The 25,740-nt window shown below is 43.6% G+C and overlaps 1 protein-coding gene across 1 annotated transcript in view; it reads left to right on the forward strand.

The window, feature by feature from the left end:
- LOC124709013 (odorant receptor Or2-like) overlaps nucleotides 1-25,740 on the forward strand; it is a 161,627-nt gene that overhangs the window by 77,271 nt on the left and 58,616 nt on the right. Inside the window, exon 3 of the mRNA XM_047240658.1 lies at nucleotides 17,890-17,989. Within this exon, the coding sequence (XP_047096614.1) occupies nucleotides 17,890-17,989 (100 nt within the window). The remainder of the gene's footprint in view (nucleotides 1-17,889; nucleotides 17,990-25,740) is intronic.

A 25,740-nucleotide genomic window follows, 5' to 3' on the forward strand; every position in this document is an offset into this window, starting at 1 on the left:
ATCCTCGTACCATGGAAATAGATATTCTTGTCACTGGCGTTGAGAACAATTGAAATCGTTAAAACTGAACAAAGCCCCAGCGTCCAATGGAATCCCTATCAGATTCTGTACCCAATTTGCGACCATAGATCTCTTGAACAAAAAACTTGCCCACTAGCTGGAGTAAGGCACAGGTTACACCTGCCTACAAGAAGGGTAGCACGAGTGATCCACGAAACTACCGTTCAATATCCTTGACGTCGGTTCGTTGTAGAATCTTAGGACATATACTGAGTTCAGATGTAATGAGATATCTCGAACAGTGCGAGCTCCTCCATGCCAACCAGCATGGATTTCGAAAACATCGGTCACATGAAACCCAACTAGCACTTTCCTCACATAACATACTGGAAGCCATGGAACCATGGAGTTGGGCACATACAGTATTTCTCGATTTCTAAAAATCGTTTGACTCAGTACCACACCTAGACTTATTATCGAAAGTAAAATCACATGGGATATCAGGTAAAATTTGTGATTGGATTGAGGATTGTTCTGTAGGGAGGACGCAGCATTTTGTCTTGGCTGGAGAATCATCGACACATGTAGTGGTAATTTCGGGTGTGTCGGGTCCCTTGCAGTTCATGTTGTATATTAATCCCCTTGCGGACAATATTAATAATAACTTCAGACTTTTCGCAAATGATGCACCTATCTACAATGAAGTGTGAGATAAACGAAGGTGCATGAATAGTCAGACCGTGACAAGCGCTGAAAAAACGTACTATCCTACGAATATAATACCAGTGAGTCGCAACAGTAATCGACGAACTCATACAAATTCCTGGGTGTAACGCTTAGTGGGGATATGGAATGGGACGAACACACAGGCTCAGTCGTGGGAAAGCAAGCATCAGACCGGTTTGTTGACGGAATACTAGTGGAATCCAATCGGGCTACAAAGGAGATTGCTGACAAATTACTCTTGCGACCCATCCTAGAATATTGCTCAAGTGTGTGGGACCTGTACCAAACAGGACTAACAGGGAAGGGCAGCAGGAATGATCACAACTTTGTTTGACCCAGACAGAACTGAACTGGCAAACTATTGAGGATAGACGGAGTTTAAAGATCTGACTTTGAGTGATGACTCTGTGAATGTACTACAATTCCCTACGTATCGCTCCGATAGTGTTCATGAGGACAAGATTATGTTAATTACAACACGCATAGAGGCATTTATCCAATCAATCTTCAAGCGTTCCTTATCTGAATGGAAGGGGAAAAAGCCCTAGTAACTGGTACAGTGGGACGAGCCCTATGCCGTGCATTTAGTGTCGTTCACGGAGAATAAATGTAGACACGGATGTACGTGAACTGTGAGAATGTTGTCCATAACTACGCGTTTCGCAGATCAGGCTCTCAGCACTTGACTGTCTCCCATCAATTTCTTATACACATGCACTTAAAAAAACACAAAGTAGTGGTGAAATAAAATAAAGTAGAAGTATTCAGTATTTCATGTTTATTTAGTGCTTCCTTCAGTGTGTATGTATGTAGTGTTGAACGCAGACATCCAGATGATTGATGGGAGCTTGACTTCCGAAACGCGTACCTGTCGATAGTAATAATCACATAATCTTCGCAACAGCTATCTCCAGTCCTTATCGTGTGTAATATTAGAATTACTATTTTTTATTACCATGAATTCTGTACCACTTTTCAACTTCAGCAGCAGTCTTTCCATTGTGGGGAACTCCACTATATAAACGAAAGCGCCAAAGAAACTGGTCTCTATGTAAGACAAAACGTGTCTGCCGCAGCTGTTAGATCGGTTATTGCTGCATCAACGGCACGTTATCAAGATTTAAGTGAGTTTGAACGTGGCGTTATAGTCGGCGCACGAGCGATGGGACACAGCATCTCCGAGGTAGCGATGAAATGGCGATTTTCCCGTACGGCCATTTCACGACTGTACCGTGAATATCAGGAATCCGGTAAAACATCAAATTTCCGAAATCGCTGCGGCCGTAAAAACATCCTACAAGAACGGGACCAATGACGACTAAAGAGAATCGTTCGACGTGACAGGAGTGCAGCCCTTCGGCAAATTGCTGCAGATTTCAATGCTGGGCCATCAGCAAGTGTCAGCGTGCGAACCATTCAACGAAACATCATCGAGATGGGTTTTCGGAGCTGAAGGCCCACTCGTGTACCCTTGATGATTGCACAATACAAAGCTTTAAGCCTCGCCCGGGCCCGTCAACACCGTCATTGGACTGTTGATGACAGGAAACGTGTTACCTGGCCGGACGAGTCTCTTTCAAATTGTATTGAGCGGATGGACGTGTACAGGAATGGAGACAACATCATGAATCCATGGACCCTGAATGTCAGCAGGGAACTGTTCAAGCTGATGGAGGCCTTGTAATGGTTTGCGGCGTGCGCCGCTGGAGTGATATGGGATCCCTGATATGTCTAGATACGACTCTGACAGGTCACCCGTACGTAAGCAACCTGTCGGATCACCTGCATCTATTCATGTCCGTTGTGCATTCCGATTGACTTGCGCAATTCCAGCAGGACAATGCGACACCCCATACGTCCAGAATTGCTACAGAGTGGCTCCGTGAACACTCTTCGAAGTTTAAACACTTCTGTTGGCCACCAAACTCCGTACACATGAACATTAGTGAGAATGTCTGGGATGCCTTGCAACGTACTGTTCAGAAGCGATCTCCACCCCCTCGTACTCTTACGGGTTTATGGACAGATCTGCTGGATTCATGGTGTCAGTTTCCCCCATCACTACTTCAGACATTAGTCGAATCCATGTCACGTCATGTTGTGACCCTGCCGAGTGCTCGTGGGGGCCCTATGCGATATTAGACAGGTGTACCAATTTCTTTGGCTGTTCAGTATATCATAATAAGCAAAATCTTCGATTTGTTTTGCACCCTTTAATTTCTGTCTTGTTTCAGTTATGATGATGTATCATGTTTCTTTACACTTGATTCTTAATTTGTCCCCTCTTCTTTGTTGTTTAGCACTTTACATTCCACTGACTGTTCTTTAAATGGCAACTCTTGTTCTTTTCTTGTCTACTCCGTAGTTTTCAGATCCATCTGGTTTTCTCTGTATGTGAAGGTTACGAATAATTGTTGATGTCCTCTGCATATGTTACTAGCATTTAGCAGGAGAAGTCATGTGACGGGGCTGTCACATTGATGCCACATGACCTGGTCGATTTTTCCCGAGGTTTGCTTCTGGTATGTTGCTAGGAGGTCTCAAGGCTGCGGGGAGTGAAAGGACCAAGTCGATTGAGGAGTCGTAACAACAAATTTTATTTACCAGGCCACGAAACAACCAACACTGATAATAGCAAGTAGACACAATGATATCACAAGTTACTACTTGTTCAAATTATATATAAAGTAAGAAATTGAGCAAACTCTTGTAAACCCACAAGCATAACGTTTAAGAATAAACGTTTTAATTTAAGACAAATGGCAGTGATTTCCTTCAATAAAAGAATTTTGTTTAGAACTTGTAACTTTTTTGGTTGTAACAAAACTTTGTTGCAGAATATAGCTTCCTTTTTAAAAAAAGGTTTTAAGAAAAGACTTTGCAGGTAGTCTACTTGTTCAATGCTAATATTTTAGACAAAATTATCTGTCAGAGGACTAAAAGTTTGGCTGCTCCGAAATAGTTTGAAATCTTTTGAATAGTTTAAAAAATCAAAAACATTATTTACAAGCTACAGTTTTACATCAGAAAAAATTTCTTAAAGGTAGAATACATGCATCAGTTACGATACTGCTCATACTTAGCAGCATTCCGCGTCCGTATACTGACTTAGTAGTACTGGTCACGCGGCAACCCTGAGGCGCAGCCCAGTCGGCTTAGAAAACAAGTTTCTTCTGCAACACACCAGACAAACTATTACAGCATGGCCCGTTTCACGCCAAGCAACTTTTTGCTTGCAAGATGTTAAATCAGATATCAACGTACAGCCTTGTAAACATTCAATAAGCCTGAAGTTCTTTAAGCAAATTGCAATACTTTAAAGCACGTAAGACATTTTCATTGCAACCTTAACCATCAAATGATTTAAGTAGAAGGCTCGTTGAAATACTATAGCAGGGCGCAAAGCAGTAAAATCACAGTTCATTATAGTGTTAAGATAAAATTAAATCTTTAAAATTACAACCAAAAGGGCATTGTATTATTTGAGCTGCTTGCGCACACATTTGAGCAGAGGTAACCAAGTTATGCAAGAGCAACAGTTACCAGTAATTTGACTGAGTCACAACTGAGACTACACACGCTGCTGTTCAACACTACATACTTCAAACAATGTAGCAGACTTTACCACAATCGCACGTGTAGAACTTGTCAGGCATTGCGCTTGAAATAACTAGATATTACTCCAGCAAAATTTCTCGTACGCAAGCTCTACACAGTTTGACCAATTTGTACAGCTTTCGCAAGTTAGACCCAGTAAATTACGCAATTGACACAGGCAGTAAATGTAAGCATCACGGCACGCACAGGGCGAGGAACTCTCAGACACAAAACGCGACGGCGCAATTTGAGGTACAACAACTCAAGGCGAGAGTCGTAAAGGGCCATCCAAAAGTTAATTAACAATGCTGAAGGGGGTTGCGGCAGACAGAAGTCTTGAACTGGTGATATGATGTATTCGGTTGCATTCGGGCGTCTGCACAGCTACACTGTCCTCCGGACGTAGGAAGACCCCAGTTCCGTTATTAACGTGAAGACTCACACCATGTCGGTCATTCACGAGCGTTGTTTCCCTATGGCTCAAATGGCTCTGAGCACTATGCGACTTAACTTCTGAAATCATCAGTCGCCTAGAACTTAGAACTAATTAAACCTGACTAACCTAAGGACATCACACACATCCATGCCCGAGGCAGGATTCGAACCTGCGACCGTAGCGGTCGCTCGGTTCCAGACTGTAGCGCCTAGAACCGCACGGCCACTCCGGCCGGCGTTGTTTCTGTACTCGGCCAAAACAAACTCAGGCCTCATACGGCTAACCACCGACCATGACACGACCAGTTCTGAAACGGCGACGACTGACAGGGTCACCGCCCTCTCTCCGCAACCAAAGTAATTTCCACCGCGTGTCGCTGCTCCTCCGACTCCTTCGAATCGTTCCGCGGGTTCCTAAGTAGGCAATCGCGACCAGTCGCATCGCGGCAAAGCTCGGGCACAACAAAGAGCCAACATACTAGCTGCTCCAGAGAGTTACGGCTGCCCTTCCTCTAGATGAGCTCCTTTCCCCACAGCTTCAGAGTCTCATCTATCCCAGACACATCCCCTTTGCTACACCAGGTCTCTTCCTCCATCTTCAACTAATCACAGTCCCTCTCATCCACTGTCGTTGCAGCTGAGGTCTTCGACGTAGCCCTAAAAAGCGGCCCCTACGAGGTACTATCGCCCTTCATTTCACTAGGTGGCATTCCTCCCCCTCCTCCTCCTTTGGGACCGGCTGTAGTGAAATAGATGTCTACATGGACAAAAAATAAACACCGCGAGAAATGCAACCTTGAACATAAGTGCAGATGCCTGCCATGCCTCCAGGTTACGCTGTTGTATTTGGCCACGAATGGCACCTGTGCAATGTCCTCAGTACGTTTCAGAACAGTGCTCTGTGTAGTTGTGAGTGCGGTATGTCGGAGCTAAGTGAATTCGAACGTGGACAAACTGTGGAGCTCGTGTGGTGGCTGCTTCCGTATCCAAGGTAACCGAAGCGTTTGGTGTTTCAAGAGACGCCATGTCGATGATTTATACCGCTTGCAGGGAAAACGGAAAAACAACATTCCCTACATCACAACGCAGACGAAAGCGTGTGTTGATTGATCGTGACGGACCGCCACGGAAAAATACACTCCTGGAAATTGAAATAAGAACACCGTGAATTCATTGTCCCAGGAAGGGGAAACTTTATTGACACATTCCTGGGGTCAGATACATCACATGATCACACTGACAGAACCACAGGCACATAGACACAGGCAACAGAGCATGCACAATCTCGGCACTAGTACAGTGTATATCCACTTTTCGCAGCAATGCAGGCTGCTATTCTCCCATGGAGACGATCGTAGAGATGCTGGATGTAGTCCTGTGGAACGGCTTGCCATGCCATTTCCACCTGGCGCCTCAGTTGGACCAGCGTTCGTGCTGGACGTGCAGACCGCGTGAGACGACGCTTCATCCAGTCCCAAACATGCTCAATGGGGGACAGATCCGGAGATCTTGCTGGCCAGGGTAGTTGACTTACACCTTCTAGAGCACGTTGGGTGGCACAGGATACACGCGGACGTGCATTGTCCTGTTGGAACAGCAAGTTCCCTTGCCGGTCTAGGAATGGTAGAACGATGGGTTCGATGACAGTTTGGATGTACCGTGCACTATTCAGTGTCCCCTCGACGATCACCAGTGGTGTACGGCCAGTGTAGGAGATCGCTCCCCACACCATGATGTCGGGTGTTGGCCCTGTGTGCCTCGGTCGTATGCAGTCCTGATTGTGGCGCTCACCTGCACGGCGCCAAACACGCATACGACCATCATTGGCACCAAGGCAGAAGCGACTCTCATCGCTGAAGACGACACGTCTCCAATCGTCCCTCCATTCACGCCTGTCGCGACACCACTGGAAGCGGGCTGCACGATGTTGGGACGTGAGCGGAAGACGGCCTAACGGTGTGCGGGACCGTAGCCCAGCTTCATGGAGACGGTTGCGAATGGTCCTCGCCGATACCCCAGGAGCAACAGTGTCCCTAATTTGCTGGGAAGTGGCGGTGCGGTCCCCTACGGCACTGCGTAGGATCCTACGGTCTTGGCGTGCATCCGTGCGTCGCTGCGGTCCGGTCCCAGGTCGACGGGCACGTGCACCTTCCGCCGACCACTGGCGACAACATCGATGTACTGTGGAGACCTCACGCCCCACGTGTTGAGCAATTCGGCGGTACGTCCACCCGGCCTCCCGCATGCCCACTATACGCCCTCGCTCAAAGTCCGTCAACTGCACATACGGTTCACGTCCACGCTGTCGCGGCATGCTACCAGTGTTAAAGACTGCGATGGAGCTCCTTATGCCACGGCAAACTGGCTGACACTGACGGCGGCGGTGCACAAATGCTGCGCAGCTAGCGCCATTCGACGGCCAACACCGCGGTTCCTGGTGTGTCCGCTGTGCCGTGCGTGTGATCATTGCTTGTACAGCCCTCTCGCAGTGTCCGGAGCAAGTATGGTGGGTCTGACACACCGGTGTCAATGTGTTCTTTTTTCCATTTCCAGGAGTGTATTTTGACAAAAAATAAGAGGACGACATCCGAAAAAATCGCACTAGAACTGAATGTCACACTCATGAACTCTGTTAGCAATGAAACGACACGAAATGAGCTCCATAAGCGGCGAATTTCAGGGTGAACAGGAATTCCAAAACCACACATCAATGACACAAGTGTCTGTAACAGGAAAACGTAGTGCGGAAGCCTCCATACCTGGACTGTGCAGGAATGGGAGAAAGTAATTTGGCCGAATGAGTTTTGCTGAATAAGGTTGCCAATTTCTGGCCGAGTTTAAGTCCCAAGAACGAAATATGGCGAGTGTTCCATGATGATTTGAACAGCCATATTCCATGAGCCTAATGGGTACTCTGCACGAATTATGTGACCAGTTTTGCTGATCGTGTCCATCCCACGGTACAATGTTTGTTCCACAATGGTGATGCTGTATTCACTCAGCTCGCATCTTGCAAGTCTGGTTTTGTGAGCAGGGGGATGAACTTTATCACCTCCCCTGGTCACCACACTCACCAGATCTCAGTATTTCCTTTTTCTGTGGTCTGGAGAAAAGGGTGCGTGATCGTTATCCTCCTTCATCATCGTACCGGAACTTGTCAATATTTTTCTGTAAGAATGGTATAGGATTCCCTTTAAAACCATACAGGACCTGTATTTAACCATTCCGAGGCGACTGCAAGCTGTTTTCAATGACAACGGTGTAACTACAGCGGTATTACCGTGTTTTACGGGCTATAAGACGCACGTTTTTCTTCAAAAAACTGCCTTCAAAAGTCAGGTGCATCTTATGCACGAAATATAAAAATGTTCTGCCTTTGATATAAAATTCCCGCCAGTCTTAAAAATGGCCGTATATTCGATGACTCAGAAAACCTACTCCGTCTGGCGACATTGGATTCAGCTGGCAGCAGCAGTGCACCGAACCGCCGAACATGATTTGCGGGGAATCTCCCTCCCGTCCCACCAGCACAATACCAGAAGACTGTCTAGCCTATGGTGCGTCATTGCAGTCTACTAAAGTGACTAAAAGTGAACTAAATTGAAAATGATTCGTGTCATCGGTAACGGTACAATATTTTTGTTAGTAGCTAGTTTCGTACTGGAAAAAATAAAAGGTAGTCATATGATGCAGGCTATAAATTCAAATAATATCATACGCAGAAGAACATGGAAACAGAACAACTGAGCTGCAATTCGCCTCTCCACCAACAGAAAAACTATTCGGGAGTGGCGTATTAGTAAAGAAGAACTACAAAAATGAGGAAGACTAAATGTGCAAATAGAGGACTGAATGCAAAATGACCAAAACTAGAAGATGACGGTCAATAAAATTCTTCTGGGCTTGAGGCCGCATTGTCGTCTGTAAAATTCCGACATTTCGGCGACTGTTGCAAGGCGCCTTCCTCAGGGTGTGTTAGCCTAAAAGTGTGTTAGCAACACACCCTGAGGAAGGCGTCTTGCAACAGTCGCCGAAAGGTCGGAATTTTACACATGACAATGCGGCTTCATGCCCAGAAGAATTTTATTGACTGTGAAAACGGCCGCGGAAGCCTACGTTTACATAGAAGATGGCGGTTTTTAAAGATTTTAAAGGTCAGTTCGGTTTTGTGAACTAATAATTTTTTTAGTCTGCCTTTTCAATCTAAATGTAATTCTTTAAAAACATTGCTTAAAAATTAAGGTGCGGCTTATAGTCCGTGGCGTCTTAAAGTCCGTAAAATACGGTGCGCAGGGTAATGTGTTGTGTTTTTGGTGTTCCCAAATTTTTCTCCACTCCTGCACACGTTCCGCAGACTACCGTACTGTGCATGGAACCGGATACTACTGCTGATCATTCCATTTCCTGTTCCATCTGCAAGTGGAACGAGACCTAATTTCCTTTATCTTTTTTTCGCGGTTCTTATGCGATGTGTACGTTGGTGGGACTAGAATCGTTCTGCATTTAGCCGCAAATACGGTTCTCTAAACTTTCTCAATAGTGTTTCGCTTAAAGAACGTCGTCTTCCCTCTAGGGATTCCCATTTGAGTTCACGGAGCATTTCCATAATACTCGTGTGTTGATTGAACCTACTGGTTACAAATCTAGCAGGACGCCTCTCAATTGCTTCGAGGCCTTCCTTAACCCAGCCTGGTGGGGGATCCCAAACAGTCGAACAGTTCTCAAGAACAGGTCGCACAAGTGCTCTACATACGATTTCCCCTTATACATACATGATCTACATTCACCTAAAATTCTTCCAATAAATTGAAGACGACAATTCGCCTTCCCCATAAGCGACGTTATGCGCTCGTTCCACTTCATGTAGCTTTGCAACGTTATGTCCAGATATTTAACCGACGTGACTGTGTCAAGCTGCACACCATTCACACTACTTTCGAACATTGCGGGATCGTTTTTCCTACTCATCCGCATTAACTTACGTTTAGAGCAAGCTGCCGTTCATCAGACCAAATAGAAATTCTCTGTAAGTCCATCTTCATATTCTGCCGTCTTAATTTCTGATTTTATTTTATTTCGCTACCAGTTTCGTCATCACACTCCACCATTTTCAGGTCTATTAATTGACGTGTAGGAAGAAATAGGGGCCAGCTTGCAGTTAATGGTACCCATAGACTTATTTTTAACAGCGCGATCCCTTCGATCATCACTTGTAGATTGCCTATAGGAGGAGCATTGGTGACGTTCTTAAACAAAATCCGAAGCAAAAGTAATTTCTCATCTTCCTTGATGTCCAGAAAACCACCACTTAGGCCAGCCGGTGTGGCCGAGCGGTTCTAGGCGCTTCAGTCTGGAACCGCGCGACCGCTATGGTCGCAGGTTCGAATCCTGCCTCGGGCATGGATGTGTGTGATGTCCTTAGGTTAGTTAGGTTTAAGTAGTTCTAAGTTCTAGGGGACTGATGACCTCAGCTGTTAAGTCCCATAGTGCTCAGAGCCATTTGAACCATTTGAACCACCACTTAGATCTCCAATTGACTCTCGTTTGAATTTATTTTCACCGATCCAAATGTTTGTTAAAACATGTCCTAATGCCAGATGACTACCAGTAACAAGTCTGTCTTCTTTAGGCGTTGTCTAAATGGTTCTGTCTCTGCTAAATTCCATTTTACGTCAATTTTATCTCCCTTAACTCAGGGCTTCTTCATTCCATCAGATTTCAGGTATTCGTGATCACCAACAGGCCTATGCGGTATCGTTGTGCGACTGGATTCGTGATTTGTTGTCAAAAATGTCTCATGAGTTGCGACATAGTCGAAGCAAACGTTTCCAGTGATCCAGGAAGATATTTCTACATTTATTATTCCAATTACGGACGGCAAAGTATTTATAGTTCACATTTTTAATTCCATCTCGTAATGACCATCTTCACCTAAAAAGACATACGCAAAGGTAGATTGTTGTACAAAATATACGATATTTACAAATCAAGAGATCGGTACTGAATTTAAGCAAAAATAAAACATTTACGTTCCACTGTAGACACAGCATACAAATCATATCGAGTCGGCATATATAACAACGGTACAGCCACATTTATTAGCGAAACAAGCTTTGCCATATTCTTACAAAATGTAAGCACCACGTGCATAGTAGCAACAGACTAGCTCACATATATTTGACAGCTGTTTTATTTACTTTATCGGAGATTCAGTTTACATATGATGAATTTTATTTATAGCTCATATGAACTATTGGCATGTCAGATGGTTATGCCAAATGTGTTCGTTTGGCAGTTTCTTCACCATATTGTCATGCAATTGTCACACTGGTTGTCTGTTACCGTTTGTCTAGTAGGCTGCAGGGGCGTAATTTAAGCGCTTGTACATGAAAGCTATTATATCTATTTTACCGGAGCTATAGACTGTTTTAATTCAATTAACATTTCAATTGCGCAATGTCAGTCTTTCCAATGCTACTCTGTGTGTGCATATACATACAGCGTGTGTAGGTGGGATGGTTGTCAACGTTTTCTTCGCAATGGAATGCTCACGACTAAAAGTGAATTAAACTGGTCCTGCCACTGTCATACTGGTACCAGGTGAAGAAGTCCCAAAGTTGTGATAATACTCTAACTTACTCAGGATCGATACTTGAAATCTAATCCTTCGAATAGTAGAACAATTGGAAACTGTGATATATTATTTATTATAAAAAAGACTAAAAATGCAAATTGAACAGGTATTGAATTAGAACACTAAATCCCACCCATTAACCTAAATTTGAGAACGGCAAAACATCTATGACTTGAAATCGCCCCCGCCCCCCTATATACGACAGAAACACTAAGTGGTTGATACTATTTAGCATTTAGTTTCCAATTGTTCTACTATTCGAAGGATTAGATTTCAAGTACCGATCCTGAGTAAGTTAGAGTATTATCACAACTTGGGGACTTCTTCACCTGGTACCAGTATGACAGTGGCAGGACCAGTTTAATTCACTTTTAGTCGTGAGCATTCCATTGCGAAGAAAACGTTGACAACCATCCCACCTACACACGCTGTATGTATATGCACACACAGAGTAGCATTGGAGAGACTGACTTGCACTGACATTGAAGAGCTCAGGGATCCAGCAAACGGAACTTAACACATCTACTATTAAAGATTCCCTATCTGCCGAGCCGTGGTGCGCAAATCATCTCCAGCGCTGATCTGCTCAGTGCTGCCGGCCGTCATACAGACGAAGTGCGTTGCGTAACTGTAAATTTTTACTGCACAGAGGACGTGAAACAGCGTCTGAAAATTCTTATGGTCGAAAAGTACTTCAGTAAAATGCCAGACGCGAATCAAGAATTCTGGTGGTTAAGCCAGGAACAGACACTTGACTCAAGTGCGAGGTCGTAAAGAAGAGCTTCGTAATGCCTCATTTCCACAAAGAAGCACATATTCCTCACAGAGAGGTGAATTATTTTGCTCCTAGTGGCAAAATCTAATAGCGAGACTTTTCACTGGTGCCTTCCCAGCAATGTCTCAAAACACTCTCCAGTGATGTGTGTCCTATCGACACCTGGCAGAGTATCCCCTCACGCACCGTGCTCCAGTTTAGAGCAAACATTACATCGTTAGCATGCACTCTCCATGCGGCCAATCATTGCAATCATTACAAACGGAATGCCGCCTACACTACGAGTCATGAAGCAGTCAGCCAACCTCTTTCAGCTCATAACCATTACAATAAAACACTCTAGAACATTCTTTAACTCCTCCTACGACTACATGTACAGCCAATCATCATATTTCTTTCTCTGTCTTGTGGCGAGAATACAGCTTGGCACCTTGCGTGAGAATTTCCGCTGCTGTTAGCTCGCACCTGTGGCAGCCGTCCCCCACACATTACATCATGCTAAAAAGCCTGTGGCATTGCTTGTAAGGTGTTATCTCTACGATCTTAAGCTTTCAGCCATCGCCTCGCCACTGAATCTTTTTAGCAACGAATCGAGCTGCCATGAGGAGCCCGTACCGCTCGATTCTCGATAGGGTGATCGGCCTAGGCAGTACCGTTCCCATAATCCTATTCATTTCAGTCACGAAAACTGTCCCACCTCCAGCGCTGTCTCCCTCGGCCTGTGTCCTTTTCCCACGACCATGGAGGCCCTAGACTTCTACTTGCTGTCAGAACCCGCGCAAAATTACTTTTCAGGCATGTAACTCTACAGAAATGTTAGTATGAGGCTACCCAGTATTAATCAATAAATGAACCTCATCTAAAATGCGATGCCATACTAAGCAAATATGAAATCTACATCGTTCAAAAATGTTCAAATGTGTGTGATATCTTATGGGACTTAACTGCTAAGGTCATCAGTCCCTAAGCTTACACACTACTTAACCTAAATTATCCTAGGGACAAAAACACACACCCATGCCCGAGGGAGGACTCGACCCTCCTCCGGGACCAGCCGCACAGTCCATGACTGTAGCGCCTCAGACCGCTCGGCTAATTCCGCGCGGTAATGTGCATCGTCAAAATTATTATAAATGGTAGCAAAATCTTGCCACCCAAAATTTTAAAACATATTTTGTAGTAGCGTCATTAATGATGTTAATGAACCGTCTCTTCCTCTTGTAATTGAGTATAATATAGCTTATATCAAGCTGTCTTAACTCCCATTAACTCCCACTGAAAAGATTTCGTGCATTCGTCTATTAAATAAAACAGCTAATGAGCACGCCATATCAACTGCTGTTCAGTAGCGACACCTAACGTGCCACACTGTGGATATATCATTCGCCACTGTACGACAGCCCAATTCAGAGTGTCAACAGAGGTGGCCAGATACCATATTCCAATAACCAGAAAGCATCTGACACAATGCCCCACTGCAGACTGTCAATGAAGCTAAGAGCATGTAGATTATATTTGCAGTTATGTGAGTAGCTCATAGACCTCTTAAGGAATGGAATCCAGTATGTTGTTCTTGATGGAGAATGTTCATCAGGACATAGTCAGGAGAGCTCCAGGGAAGCTTGATAGGATCGTTGTTATTCTCTGTATACATAAAGAATCTCACAGACAGGGTGAGCTGTAATCTACAGCTGTTTGCAGATGATGCAGCAGTGTACAGGGAAGTATCACCGTTAAGTGACTAGAGGAGGGCACGTGATGAGTTAGAATTTCTAGTTGCTGTGATAAATAGCAACATGTTCTAAATGTAGAAAAACGTAAGTTTAGCATTAATAGGAAACAAAATCCTGTAGTGTTCGAATATCGCATTAGTAGTGTGCTGCTTGTCTCAGTCACATCGATGAAATACCTAGGTGTAACATTTCAAAGCGATATGAAATGGAATGAACGTGTAAGGATGGTAGTAGGCAAGGCGAATGGCTTTATTGGAAGAATTTTAGGAAAGTGTAGCTCATCTAGACCACCGTAAAAAAATTAGTAATCTGCAAAAATCGCATTGATTTGGATCCGATTACAGCTTATATGACCTGAAGGTAGCAGATGGGATGATAATGGCTCCAACGGCGTCTGCCAACAGATAGCGAAATGCCATAGTTACCAGAGCGCCATCTGTGTCTACCCTTTAATGAGGAACGCTCACAGCCAGAAGGCTCAGTGTGGTATAAATGTGTGAATGAGGCAGGCAACCATGCCACAGAGACGCATTCGTGTTTCCTACGAGCAACTGAGCGATTTTGAAGGGGGTCAGATTGTGGCATCCTGGAGGTGTGGAATTACCACACAAGTTGGATGAGATTCACTAGTTATGCAACGCTGCTTATATCAGTGGTCACGTGAACATACTCAAACCCGCAGACGAGGTTCTGGGCGTCCACACAGCACAGACGCCGACCAGGATTGTTGTATTGTAAGGGCAGCTGTGACGGATCGTACAGCTAGCACAGCACAGATAAGAGGGCTTGTGAACCCAGACGTCTCGACACGAACTGCTGCAATCTGGTTATTAGCTGTGGGACTATGAGCATACACACCTCTAGCCCGTCTTCCACTTACGCCACAGCATCGACGTGCACGGCTTGACTCGTGCCGTCAGACGATCACTTGTAAGACTGAATGGCGCGCCGTGGTCTTCAGCGATTAAAGCAGATTCTTCCTGTACGCAAGTGATGTTCGTTTGTGCGTACGACAGAGCCCTGGTGAGCACTGTGGAAAGTTGTGGTAAGTTCCTATGGGACCAAACTGCTAAGATCATCGGTCCCTAGGCTTACGCACTACTTAATCTAACTTTAACTTACGCTGACGACAACACACACACCCATGCCCGAGGGAGCACTCGAACCTCCGACAAGGGGTAGCCGCGCGAACCGTGGCAAGGCGCCTTCGCCGCACGGCTACCCCGCGAGGCAGCGCTGTGAAGTTGAGTGCATTCTCCCAAGACATACTGGCCCCACCTCAGGACGCTAACCAGCGTTCGGTAGGTACAGAATGTTTTTAGACCCGTTTTTTACCCGTTCTTTTGCCGTTCTTGCAACAGGAAGGTGATGTGTTGCTCCAATAGGATAACACTCGTCTACATACTGCATGTGAAACTCAACTCGATATGCAAGACGTGCAGCAACTTCCTTGGCCAGCACAATCTCCGGACCAACATCTCTTACACAACTACGTGAACAGGTCAAGCAGGCGTGGCATAACACATCCCAGGAAAGTATTCACCATCAGTACGTTCGGCTGGGTGTCAGAATCAGCGCCTGCCTTGCCACGTGGTATTTCAGCATGGGTCGACTACTTGTACGTCAGAACCGTTTGCGCTATTTATCTGCAATTGTAATCGTTTCGTGTACTTCATATGCACTGTTGCAACAATAAACCCGGAGTGAATTAGAAACCTCTAAAAGGGCATACTAATTTCTTTTCTGGCAGTGTATAGAGGAGATCGCATATAGATCACCAGTGTAACCAATCTTGAGTACTGTTCGAGTGCTTGGGATCCCCTTCAGGTCGGAGTAAAGCAGCTCACAGGCTTGGAGCTACATTCGTTACCGATAGGTTCGATAAACAATCCAGTTTTACGGAAATGCTCCGTGAACTGAAATGGGAATCCTTGGAAGGAAACCTACATTCCTTTCGCGAAATACTTACCGGAAAATTTAGAGAAACGCACTTGGGATTGACTTCAGGACGATTCCACTGCCGCCAACGTACATTTCGAGTAAGGACCACGAATACAAGAGAAATTACGGCTCCTGCGGCATAGTATAGATAGTCGTTTTTCCCTCGCTCCATTTGCGGGTGGAACTGGAAAGGAAATGACTAGTAGTGGCTCAAGGTACCCTTTGCAACGTACCATACTGCTAAGAGCGAATTATTTGTGTAGAAGTAAAAATTTTATAAAGATAGGACGAACCTTGTATGGCTAATGAATGTGAGTGTATCATTTTCACATATGCGACTGGACATGAGTAGTATACTTTTTCTATTAGGGCATGTGAATGTTTCTTTTTTGCTTAAATTGATTACTGATCTCTTGTTTCTGTAATTTTTGGTATATTTCGTACCACGTACTAGCTCTGTATATATGTATTTTAGGTCTGAAGATGGTCAACTGCAATTAATGTCCTGACTTGTAAATATTTTGTGGTGTGTAGATAGAATAAGAAATGCATAGAAATGTCATATTTCGTAGTAATTGACTGGAAGTCTTCAAAAGTGATATCTGGGGTTCCCAAGAAAGTATTATAGGCCATGTCTCGTTCTTAATCTGTATAAGCGGTTAAGGAAACAATCTCAGCATTCTTTCCAGATTGTTTGTAGATGATGCTGTCGTTTACCGTCTAGGAAAGTCATTCGAAGATAAAAACCAATCGCAGAATTATTTATAAAACGTATCTGTATGGTGCGAAAAGTGGTATTTGCCTCTCAGCGATAAAATGTGAGAATTATTTCACATGATCGAACCAGAATAAATGAATTAAAGTTTGTGCTGCGGCCGGGACTCGAAGACTGGTTTTCTTGCTTGTTCGGCAGAAATGCTAATCATTACACCACCACAGTACAATGGTCAATATCATTGCTGCACGAACTACCCAAGAGTTAGCATCTCTGCCTAGCACGCAAGAAGACCCGGGTTCGAGTCCCGGCCGTAGCACAAATTTTAATTCATTTCTTCTGCTTTGATCATTATCGTAGATAATGAAGAGATGTCTCAGGGAAACATTTAATTATAAGATCTTTCACATGAGTATGAAGCAACATGTGTTAAATTTCGGGTTAGAAATTTAAAGTTTGTCGGGTCAATACATAGGGAGTACAATTACGAACAACTGAAATTAGAAACATCACTTAAAAGGGGGTTGTGGGGAAGGCGAATCATAGACTGCGTTTTATGGCAGAACACTTAGAACACACAACAGATCTACCACAGAGACTGCCCACATTACGCTTGTAGGTCCTCTTCTGGGCATTACTGCGTGATATGGCATCGTTACCGGATAGGGTTGGCGGAGGACATGGAAAGAGTTCAAAGTTGGGCAATCTGATGTTAATATGATACTCATCCTCTTATGTGGAAGTGAAGTTAGTAGGTTACGAGAATGACTCTCGTCACATTGTCGCGGTATTTCAACACCACCGCCCGGCTAGAGACCTGACAACTTTTCATCAACTAACAATCTTAGCACATTGCAACGTCTGTGCTGCTCGAACGATAATGCACCACCTATTTCATACGTACTCCCATGCCTAAAAATGAAAAATGCAATACTTGTGGATTCTGATAAAGAGATAGTAGTGCACCACGCCAGCTGAAGGTACTTTCTTAAAATAGTTTGAAGAAGGGTTTGGGTCTTATCATGGGATGTTACCACTAACCTTCACTATTTTTAGATTGGGCTCCCGCCATCTATCTACAGTACTGACCATGGATGAACAACGAGACCCTCAGTCCAAACGTGCCTCTTTAGCACCATGCTACCTGGATAACAGCTCAAAAGCAATAAACCTGTTGATTATAGAAGTGTTCAAAGTGTTTTTTTGTTCGTGTTATGTGGAAATATCTGTTCTTTATTTTCATTATTGTGTATATTTCCTTTACTTATGTATGCTGCACCTCTTATCCAGTACTGTTGGAATTGCTTCAACCACTACTGTTTCTCTTTCACAGATACCTCGATTTCTTAGAAAACTTGATGAATCCAGTTCCTCTGGCTCAGTTTCTCCTTTGCGTGGGCGGCATATGTCTCACATTGTATCAAATAACATTCGTAAGTACAAAATTACACTGTATCTCATTGACAGTCTTACCGAAAGAATCTCCTGTGCACTCAGTATTCTAAGTGGTCTGTCACCGATTACTGGAGAAATTACCTTTTATCGTCGATTTTAAATCTCATCACAATCAGCTACTGTCATTTGGAAAAACGAAGTACATGAGTTACATCTTCACTTTTGTATTATTGCACTTTCTATGGATTCTGGGGGCCGCAGGTCTCTATGGTGGCTTGTGGAACTGGGTTGGCAGAGGTCAGGAGGCCAGCGAGTCACTGCCATGGACAGGGTAGCAGTGGAGCAGAGAGTGGATGCCTGGTAACCGTCCCGTATCGTCATGAAAACATCATTGTTAGAACATTCATTTATTGCTCAGCAGACTACAGCAGTTGGAATGGTGGTTGCAGAAGTCAAATCCCCCAGGTCATAAACTGTATATGGTTGGTGAAGAGGTGCGGTCGTTAGCAAGTGGCTCGGCAGCTTGTGGTATCGCACGGCCAGTGAAACGTTGACGGCAGCGACAGTAAGGTCGCTGACTCCAGCATCTCGAGGCAGCCATCATGGCTATCACACTATCACATAGACTAGAGGCAGCCTGATTGTTCAGCAGCATGCAGGACCCCATCACAGATCCAGCGCGGATGAGACGGCTGGCAGCAGCAGTGCCTGCTCACGTAAGCAGTGGTTTACAGTAAGGAGTTTGCCTACACAGGCAATGGTGGCTGAGTGGCTGTACGGTCCTGGGCTCGAGTTGTAATTGTACACCTCCAGGGTAATAACCGACAGCAGCTGAGTTAGACCCGCAGATGGCCCGCAGGTCGTTGTGCACTCTGCCCACTGCATCAGACTTAGTGCGAACAGCAGGGCTGCAGTTTGCAGCGGCAGAGCGTGGAGGTGAGGACTTGTTGATGATCCATGTAGACTTGTAGACTCGTAGACTGACATAGCTGGTAGCCAGAAAGAATAGGGACCCTTTGTACTAAATTATCGCTTCCTATCATGCAAGTCATAACAGACCCACGGCTCAGTCGTAAATGGAGTTGTAAAATTATATTGACCTGTGGCACTAAACATTTAGCCAGAAAAGTGAGTAACTACGGTTTGGTATACAATATCATATATACAGCAGAAGCATTAGAAACTATATTAATTCTGGGTAAACTTCATGGTACACTATGTACATTTGCACATTCAACACAGTCCATATTTTTGAGCTGGAACCTTTGTGTTGTTGTTGTGTTCTTCAGTCCAGAGACTGGTTTGTGCAGCTCTCCATGCTACTCTATCCTGTGCAAGCTTCTTCATCTCCCAATACCTACTGCAACCCACATCCTTCTGAATCTGCTTAGTGTATTCATCTCTTGGTCTCCCTCTACGATTTTTACCCTCCACGCTGCCCTCCAGTGCTAAATTGGTGATCCCTTGATGCCTCAGAACATGTCCTACCAACCGATCCCTTCTTCTAGTCAAGTTGTGCCACAAACTTCTCTTCTCCCCAGCCCTCACATTAGTTATGTGATCTACTCATCTAATCTTCAGCATTCTTCTGTAGCACCACATTTCGAAAGCTTCTATTCTCTTCTTGGCCAAACTATTTATCGTCCATGTTTCACTTCCATACATGGCTACACTCCATACAAATACTTTCAGAAATGACTTCCTGACAATCTATACTCAATGTTAACAAATTTCTCTTCTTCAGAAACGCTTTCCTTGCCATTGCCAGTCTACATTTTATATCCTCTCTACTTCGACCATCATCAATTATTTTGCTCCCCAAATAGCAAAACTCCTTTACTACTTTAAGTGTCTCATTTCCTAATCTAATTCCCTCAGCATCACCCGACTTAATTCGACTACATTCCATTATCCTCGTTTTGCTTTTGTTGATGTTCATCTTATATCCTCCTTTCAAGACACTATCCATTCCATTCAACTACTCTTCCAAGTCCTTTGCTGTCTCTGACAGAATTACTATGTCATCGGCGAACCTCAAAGTTTTTATTTCTTCTCCATGGATTTTAATACCTACTCCGAATTTTTCTTTTGTTTCCTTCACTGCTTGCTCAATATACAGATTGAATAACATCGGGGAGAGGCTACAACCCTGTCTCACTCCCTTCCCAACCACTGCTTCTCTGTCATGCCCCTCGACTCTTATAACTGCCATCTGGTTTCTGCACAAATTGTAAATAGCCTTTCGCCCCCTGTATTTTGCCCCTGCCACCTTTAGAATTTGAAAGAGAGTATTCCAGTCAACATTGTCAAAAGCTTTCTCTAAGTCTACAAATGCTAGAAACGTAGGTTTGCTTTTTCTTACTCTAGCTTCGAAGATAAGTTGCAGGGTCAGTATCGCCTCACGTGTTCCAATATTTCTACGGAATTCAAACTGATCTTCCCCGAGGTCAGCTTCTACCAGTTTCTCCATTCGTCTGTAGAGAATACGCGTTAGTATTTTGCATCCGTGACTTATTAAACTGATTGTTCGGTAATTTTCACATCTGTCAGCACCTAACTTCTTTGGGATTGGAATCATTATATTCTTCTTGAAGTTTGAGGGTATTTCGTCTGTCTCATACATCTTGCTCACCAAATGGTAGAGTTTTGTCATGACTGGCTCTCCCAAGGCCGTCAGTAGTTCTAATGGAATGTTGTCTACTCCCGGGGCCTTGTTTCGACTCAGGTCTTTCAGTGCTCTGTCAAACTCTTCACGCAGTATCGTACCTCCCATTTCATCTTCATCTACATCCTCTTCCATTTCCATAATATTGTCCTCAAGTACATTGCCCTTGTGTAGACCCTCTATATACTCCCTCCATCTTTCTGCTTTCCCTTCTTTGCTTAGAACTGGGTTTCCATCTGAGCTCTTGATATTCATACAAGTGGTTCTCTTTTCTCCAAAGGTCTCTTAAATTTTCTTGTAGGCAGTATATATCTTACCCCTAGTGAGATAAGCCTCTACATCCTTACATTTGTCCTCTAGCCATGCCTGCTTAGCCATTTTGCACTTCTTGTCGATCTCATTTTTGAGACGTTTGTATTCCTTTTTGCCTGCTTCATTTAGTGTATTTTTATATTTTCTTCTTTCATGAATTATATTCAATATTTCTTTTGTTACCCAAGGATTTCTACTAGCCCTCGTCTTTTTACCTACTAGGTCCTCTGCTGCCTTCACTACTTCATCCCTCAAAGCTACCCATTGTTCTTCTACTGTATTTCTTTCCCCCACTGCTGTCAATTGTTCCCTTATGCTCTCCCTGAAACTCTGTACAACCTCTGGTTTAGTCAGTTTATCCAGATCCCATCTCCTTAAATTCCCACCTTTTTGCAGTTTCTTCAGTTTTAATCTACAGTTCATAACCAATAGATTGTGGTCAGAGTCCACATCTGCCCCTGGAAATGTCTTACAATTTAAAACCTGGTTCCTAAATCTCTGTCTTACCATTATGTGATCTATCTGAAACCTGTCAGTATCTCCAGCCTTCTACCATGTATACAACCTTCTTTTATGATTCTTGAACCAAGTGTTAGCTATGATTAAGTTGTGCTCTGTGCAAAATTCTATCAGGCGGCTTCCTCTTTCATTCTTAGCCCCAATCCATATTCACCTACTACGTTTCCTTCTCTCCCTTTTCCTACTACCGACTTCCAGTCACCCATGGCTATTAAATTTTCGTCTCCCTTCACTATCTGAATAATTTCATACATTTCTTCAATTTCTTCTGGAACCTTTATGTCTGACTTACAATTGAATTTCCACTTCTTGTAAAAAATAGACAATACTGACATAGTCCGTTGTGATCAGCTGTCGAAATAGGTCCGTCACAGATGTAGGATGGGGAATTCCTACTCTGACCAAGGCCTTAAGAAACTTTCGGCGTTGTTTTTCATAACGTCAACACCCTAGTATCACATGGTTGAAGTCTGCAGTCTCAGTTGGGTGGAGTTCGCAGTAAAGAGATGGCTGAACTTTCATCCTATAAAGATATGAAGGGTAACAGCCTTGACCCACCGGATGCGCGTTATAGTAGTGGTATGACATCTAGATGATTTGTGACAATCAGGTTTTTCGCGGAATACTCGGCTGTATTGCAGCATAATGCCTTCCTTTGAACTGTTGTGAGAACTCCCACGTCTTCGACCCTTCTTAATGAATCTTTTTCTTTACGCCAGCAGCAAAGCCTATATGTGGAAGGCAAGTGCCGTAAGGCTGGCCATCACTCACACTTTTTTTTTTTGCAAGGTGATCCGCCATCTCATTACATGAGGTACCAGAGTGTCCCTTGTCCGCCTGCTTAGTTGGGTGGTAATGTGCTCGCCTCCCGGACAAGGGGGCCCGGGTTCTATTCCGGGTGGGTTGGAGAGTTTCTCCGCTCGGGGACTGGGTGTTGTGTTGTCCTCATCATCGTTTCATTCTCATCACCGGCGAGCAAGTCGCCCAATGTGGCGTCGACTGAAAGAAGACTTGCACTTGGCGGCCGAACTTTCCCGGTTGGGGCCTCCCGGCCAACGATGCCATACGCTCATTTCATTTTTTAGAGTGTCCCTTGATCCCTAATAACTGCACACGTTTAGGCTAACTTTCACACTGATAGTTTAACTTCATTACATGGTGGTTAGTGTTGCTGCGTTTCTAGGTTTTCCTGTGATCTCCTCGAATCCGTCAGACTAAATATGTCGTCGAACTGATTTGCCGCATATTGAAGGATTTCCTTAACTGCCAGAACTTCAGCACTGAAGATGCTGGCTTCCCTCGGTAGCTTAAACATAGCCCAAGACAGTGGATCTCCGCAGAAGTAAGAAAAGCCGGTTTTCTCTTGTTTTCGAGCCGTCAGTGAAAATTTGACCAATAAAAGCCAGATTGATGCAGTCAGATAGGTTACGCCAGTAGAAGTAACGAAAGTTCGGTCCGATCCCCTGGGCTGATAGAAGATTGGTGGTTGGTGGTTTAGTAAGTCGTATTCCAAGCTAAATGCACTAGGCAGGGAGAATTTTAGAACTAAGGGTGTCAAATATGTCGAGGCGTTGACATATAATGTGCACTCATAATCCAGTATAGTCCCAATCATTTCGGACTGTAACATCAGCTCCCCACCATACGAGAGGTACCGGCCGTAGGAAAATCAATGATCGACCGACCTTGGAAATCAAATATTCCACACGGCTTTCACACGTCAGTCTGTTGTCGACAATGAGTCCAAGCCACTTGACTGGGCTCCTTCCCGGAATGGTAAAAGGCTCTACTCGTATCTCGGGCGTTTTCGTCCATCTCTGGAATGTAAAAGCAAGATTTTATATCTGCCAGATTCAATCCAATTCTGCACGTCCACGAATACAGCACGCACGCCGCTCGAGCCAACCACCTTAGCGTCATTCTCAAGCTGAGAGGAAACTTGTGCATGCAGATGTCATCGGCGTACATTAGCATTTTTACTGTAGGACCAAACATTGTGCTGAGGTTTGACGAGTGCACTGCACAAAGAATATGACTTGAAATGGAGACTTGCCGCAGTCCTCTGTAGATAATACACGGTCCATGCAAGGTGTTGTCCTGTTGTCTGATGCAGATTACACGTTGCCGTAGGAGAGAGCAAAGGTTGCGGGTAATGAAGTCTGGGACAGCCATTGACTGGAGCTTCCGGAACAGGACGTTCACGTCCACAATATCATACGCTCCGGAAACATCGAAAAACATTGCCGTCAAGAAACCATTACAAGCCTAAATACGTTCTATGTCGATAGTTAAGAAACCTAGGTTTTCTATGGAGCCTCTTCCTTTTCGAAACCCGTTCTGAGAGCGGGGCAGAAGGTAGTACGACAGTTACTACTTCATATCTAAAAATTCATCCTTTGAATAGAAGGAGTTGTCATTCAGAAATTCTTTTAATTTGCTTTTAAATGTTGGTTGGCTATCTGTCAGACTTTTAATGCTATTTGGCAAATGACCAAAGATTTTTGTGGCAGCATAATTCACCCTTTTCTGTGCCAAAGTAAGATTTAATCCAGAATAGTGAAGATCATCCTTTCTTCTAGTGTTGTAACTATGCACTTCGCTGTTATTTTTGATTTGGGATGGGTTATTAATGACAAATTTCATAAGTGAATATATGTATTGCGAAGGTGCTTTGAATATTCCGAGTTCCTTACATAAATGTCTGCAAGGTAATCTTGGGTAGACTCCAGCTATTATTCTGATTACACCCATTTGTGCAATGAATACATTCTCTCTTAATGACGAACTGCCCCAAAATATGATGCCATATGAAAGCAGTGAATGAAAACAGGCATTGTACGCCAATTTACTGACATGTTTATCAACAAAATTTGCAGTGCCCTAATAGTGTAAGTAGCTGAACCTAACAGTTTCAGCAGATCATCGACGTATTTCTTCCAATTCAATTTCTCATCAATGCCAGAAATTTTGAATATTCTGCCTTAGCAACAGAATTCTGTTCATAGTCTATATTTATCAATGGTGTTATGCCATTTACTGTACAGAATTGTATAAACTGCGTTTTCTCAAAATTTAGTGAGAGTCCTTGCAGAGAACCACTTACTAATTTTCTGAAAGACATTGTTTACAATTTCCTCCGCTGATTCTTGCTTGTTGGGTATGATTGCTATACTTGTATCATCAGCAAAAAGAACTAGCTTTACATCTTCATGAATATAGAGTGGAAAGTCATTGGTATATACTAAGAACAATAAGTGACCCAAGACTGAACCCTATTGGACACCATTCTTGGTACCTCAACTGTTAAAGGAATCTGCTGATTTTTGCAGACTATCTGTTCTGTTGATTTTAACGTTCTGCACTCTTCCAGTTAAATATGAAGTGAACCATTTGTGCACTGTTCCACTCATACCACAATACTTAAGCTTACCTAGAACAATTTCATGATTCACAGAATCAAAAGCATTTGAGAGGTCACAAAATATCCCTATGGGTGATGTTTGGTTATTCAATGCATTTAATATTTTATCAGTGAAAGCGTATATAGTATTTTCTGTTGAAAGGCCTTTCTGAAAACCAAATTGACATTTTGTTAGTACTTCATTTTTGCAAATACGTGATGCTACTCTTGAGTGCATTACGTTTTCAAGAATTTTGGATAGAGCTGTAAGAAGTGAGATTGTTTGGTAGTTGTTAGCATAAGACCTATCCCCTTTTCTATGCAATGCTTTAACAATAGCGTATTTCAATCTTTCTGGAAAAATGCCATGTTCCAGTGAGCTACTACATATGTGGCTGAGAATCTTACTTATTTGTTGGGAACAAGCTTTTAGTACTCTGTTGGAAATGCCATCAATTCCATGTGAGCTTTTACTGTTGAGTGAATTTATTATTTTCCTAATTTCAGTTTTATCAAATTGCATAGGTATTGCCTCTTCCACATGCTACCTTGCATTTTCTAATGAATAGCTGAATCCTATTTTCTCCACAACACTTAGAAAATGGTTATTAACAATGTTTTCTACTTCTGACTTCTTGTTCACAAACTTTTCATTGAGTTTGATAGAAATACAGTCTTCCTTGCTCTCGGTTGCCCTGTTTCCTTTTTAACAATATTCCAAATTGTTTTAATTTTATTATCAGATGTGCTAATCTCAGACGTAATGGATGTACTTCTGGACTTTTTAATAACTTTTCTTAATACAGTGCAGTAGTTTTTATAAATGTTTCACTGTTTCGGGATCAATACGCCTCCTAGCTATAAGATACATTTCCCTTTTCTGTTTACAACAT

This window comes from Schistocerca piceifrons, chromosome 1, assembly GCF_021461385.2.
Source record: "Schistocerca piceifrons isolate TAMUIC-IGC-003096 chromosome 1, iqSchPice1.1, whole genome shotgun sequence".
Lineage (NCBI taxonomy): Eukaryota > Metazoa > Arthropoda > Insecta > Orthoptera > Acrididae > Schistocerca > Schistocerca piceifrons.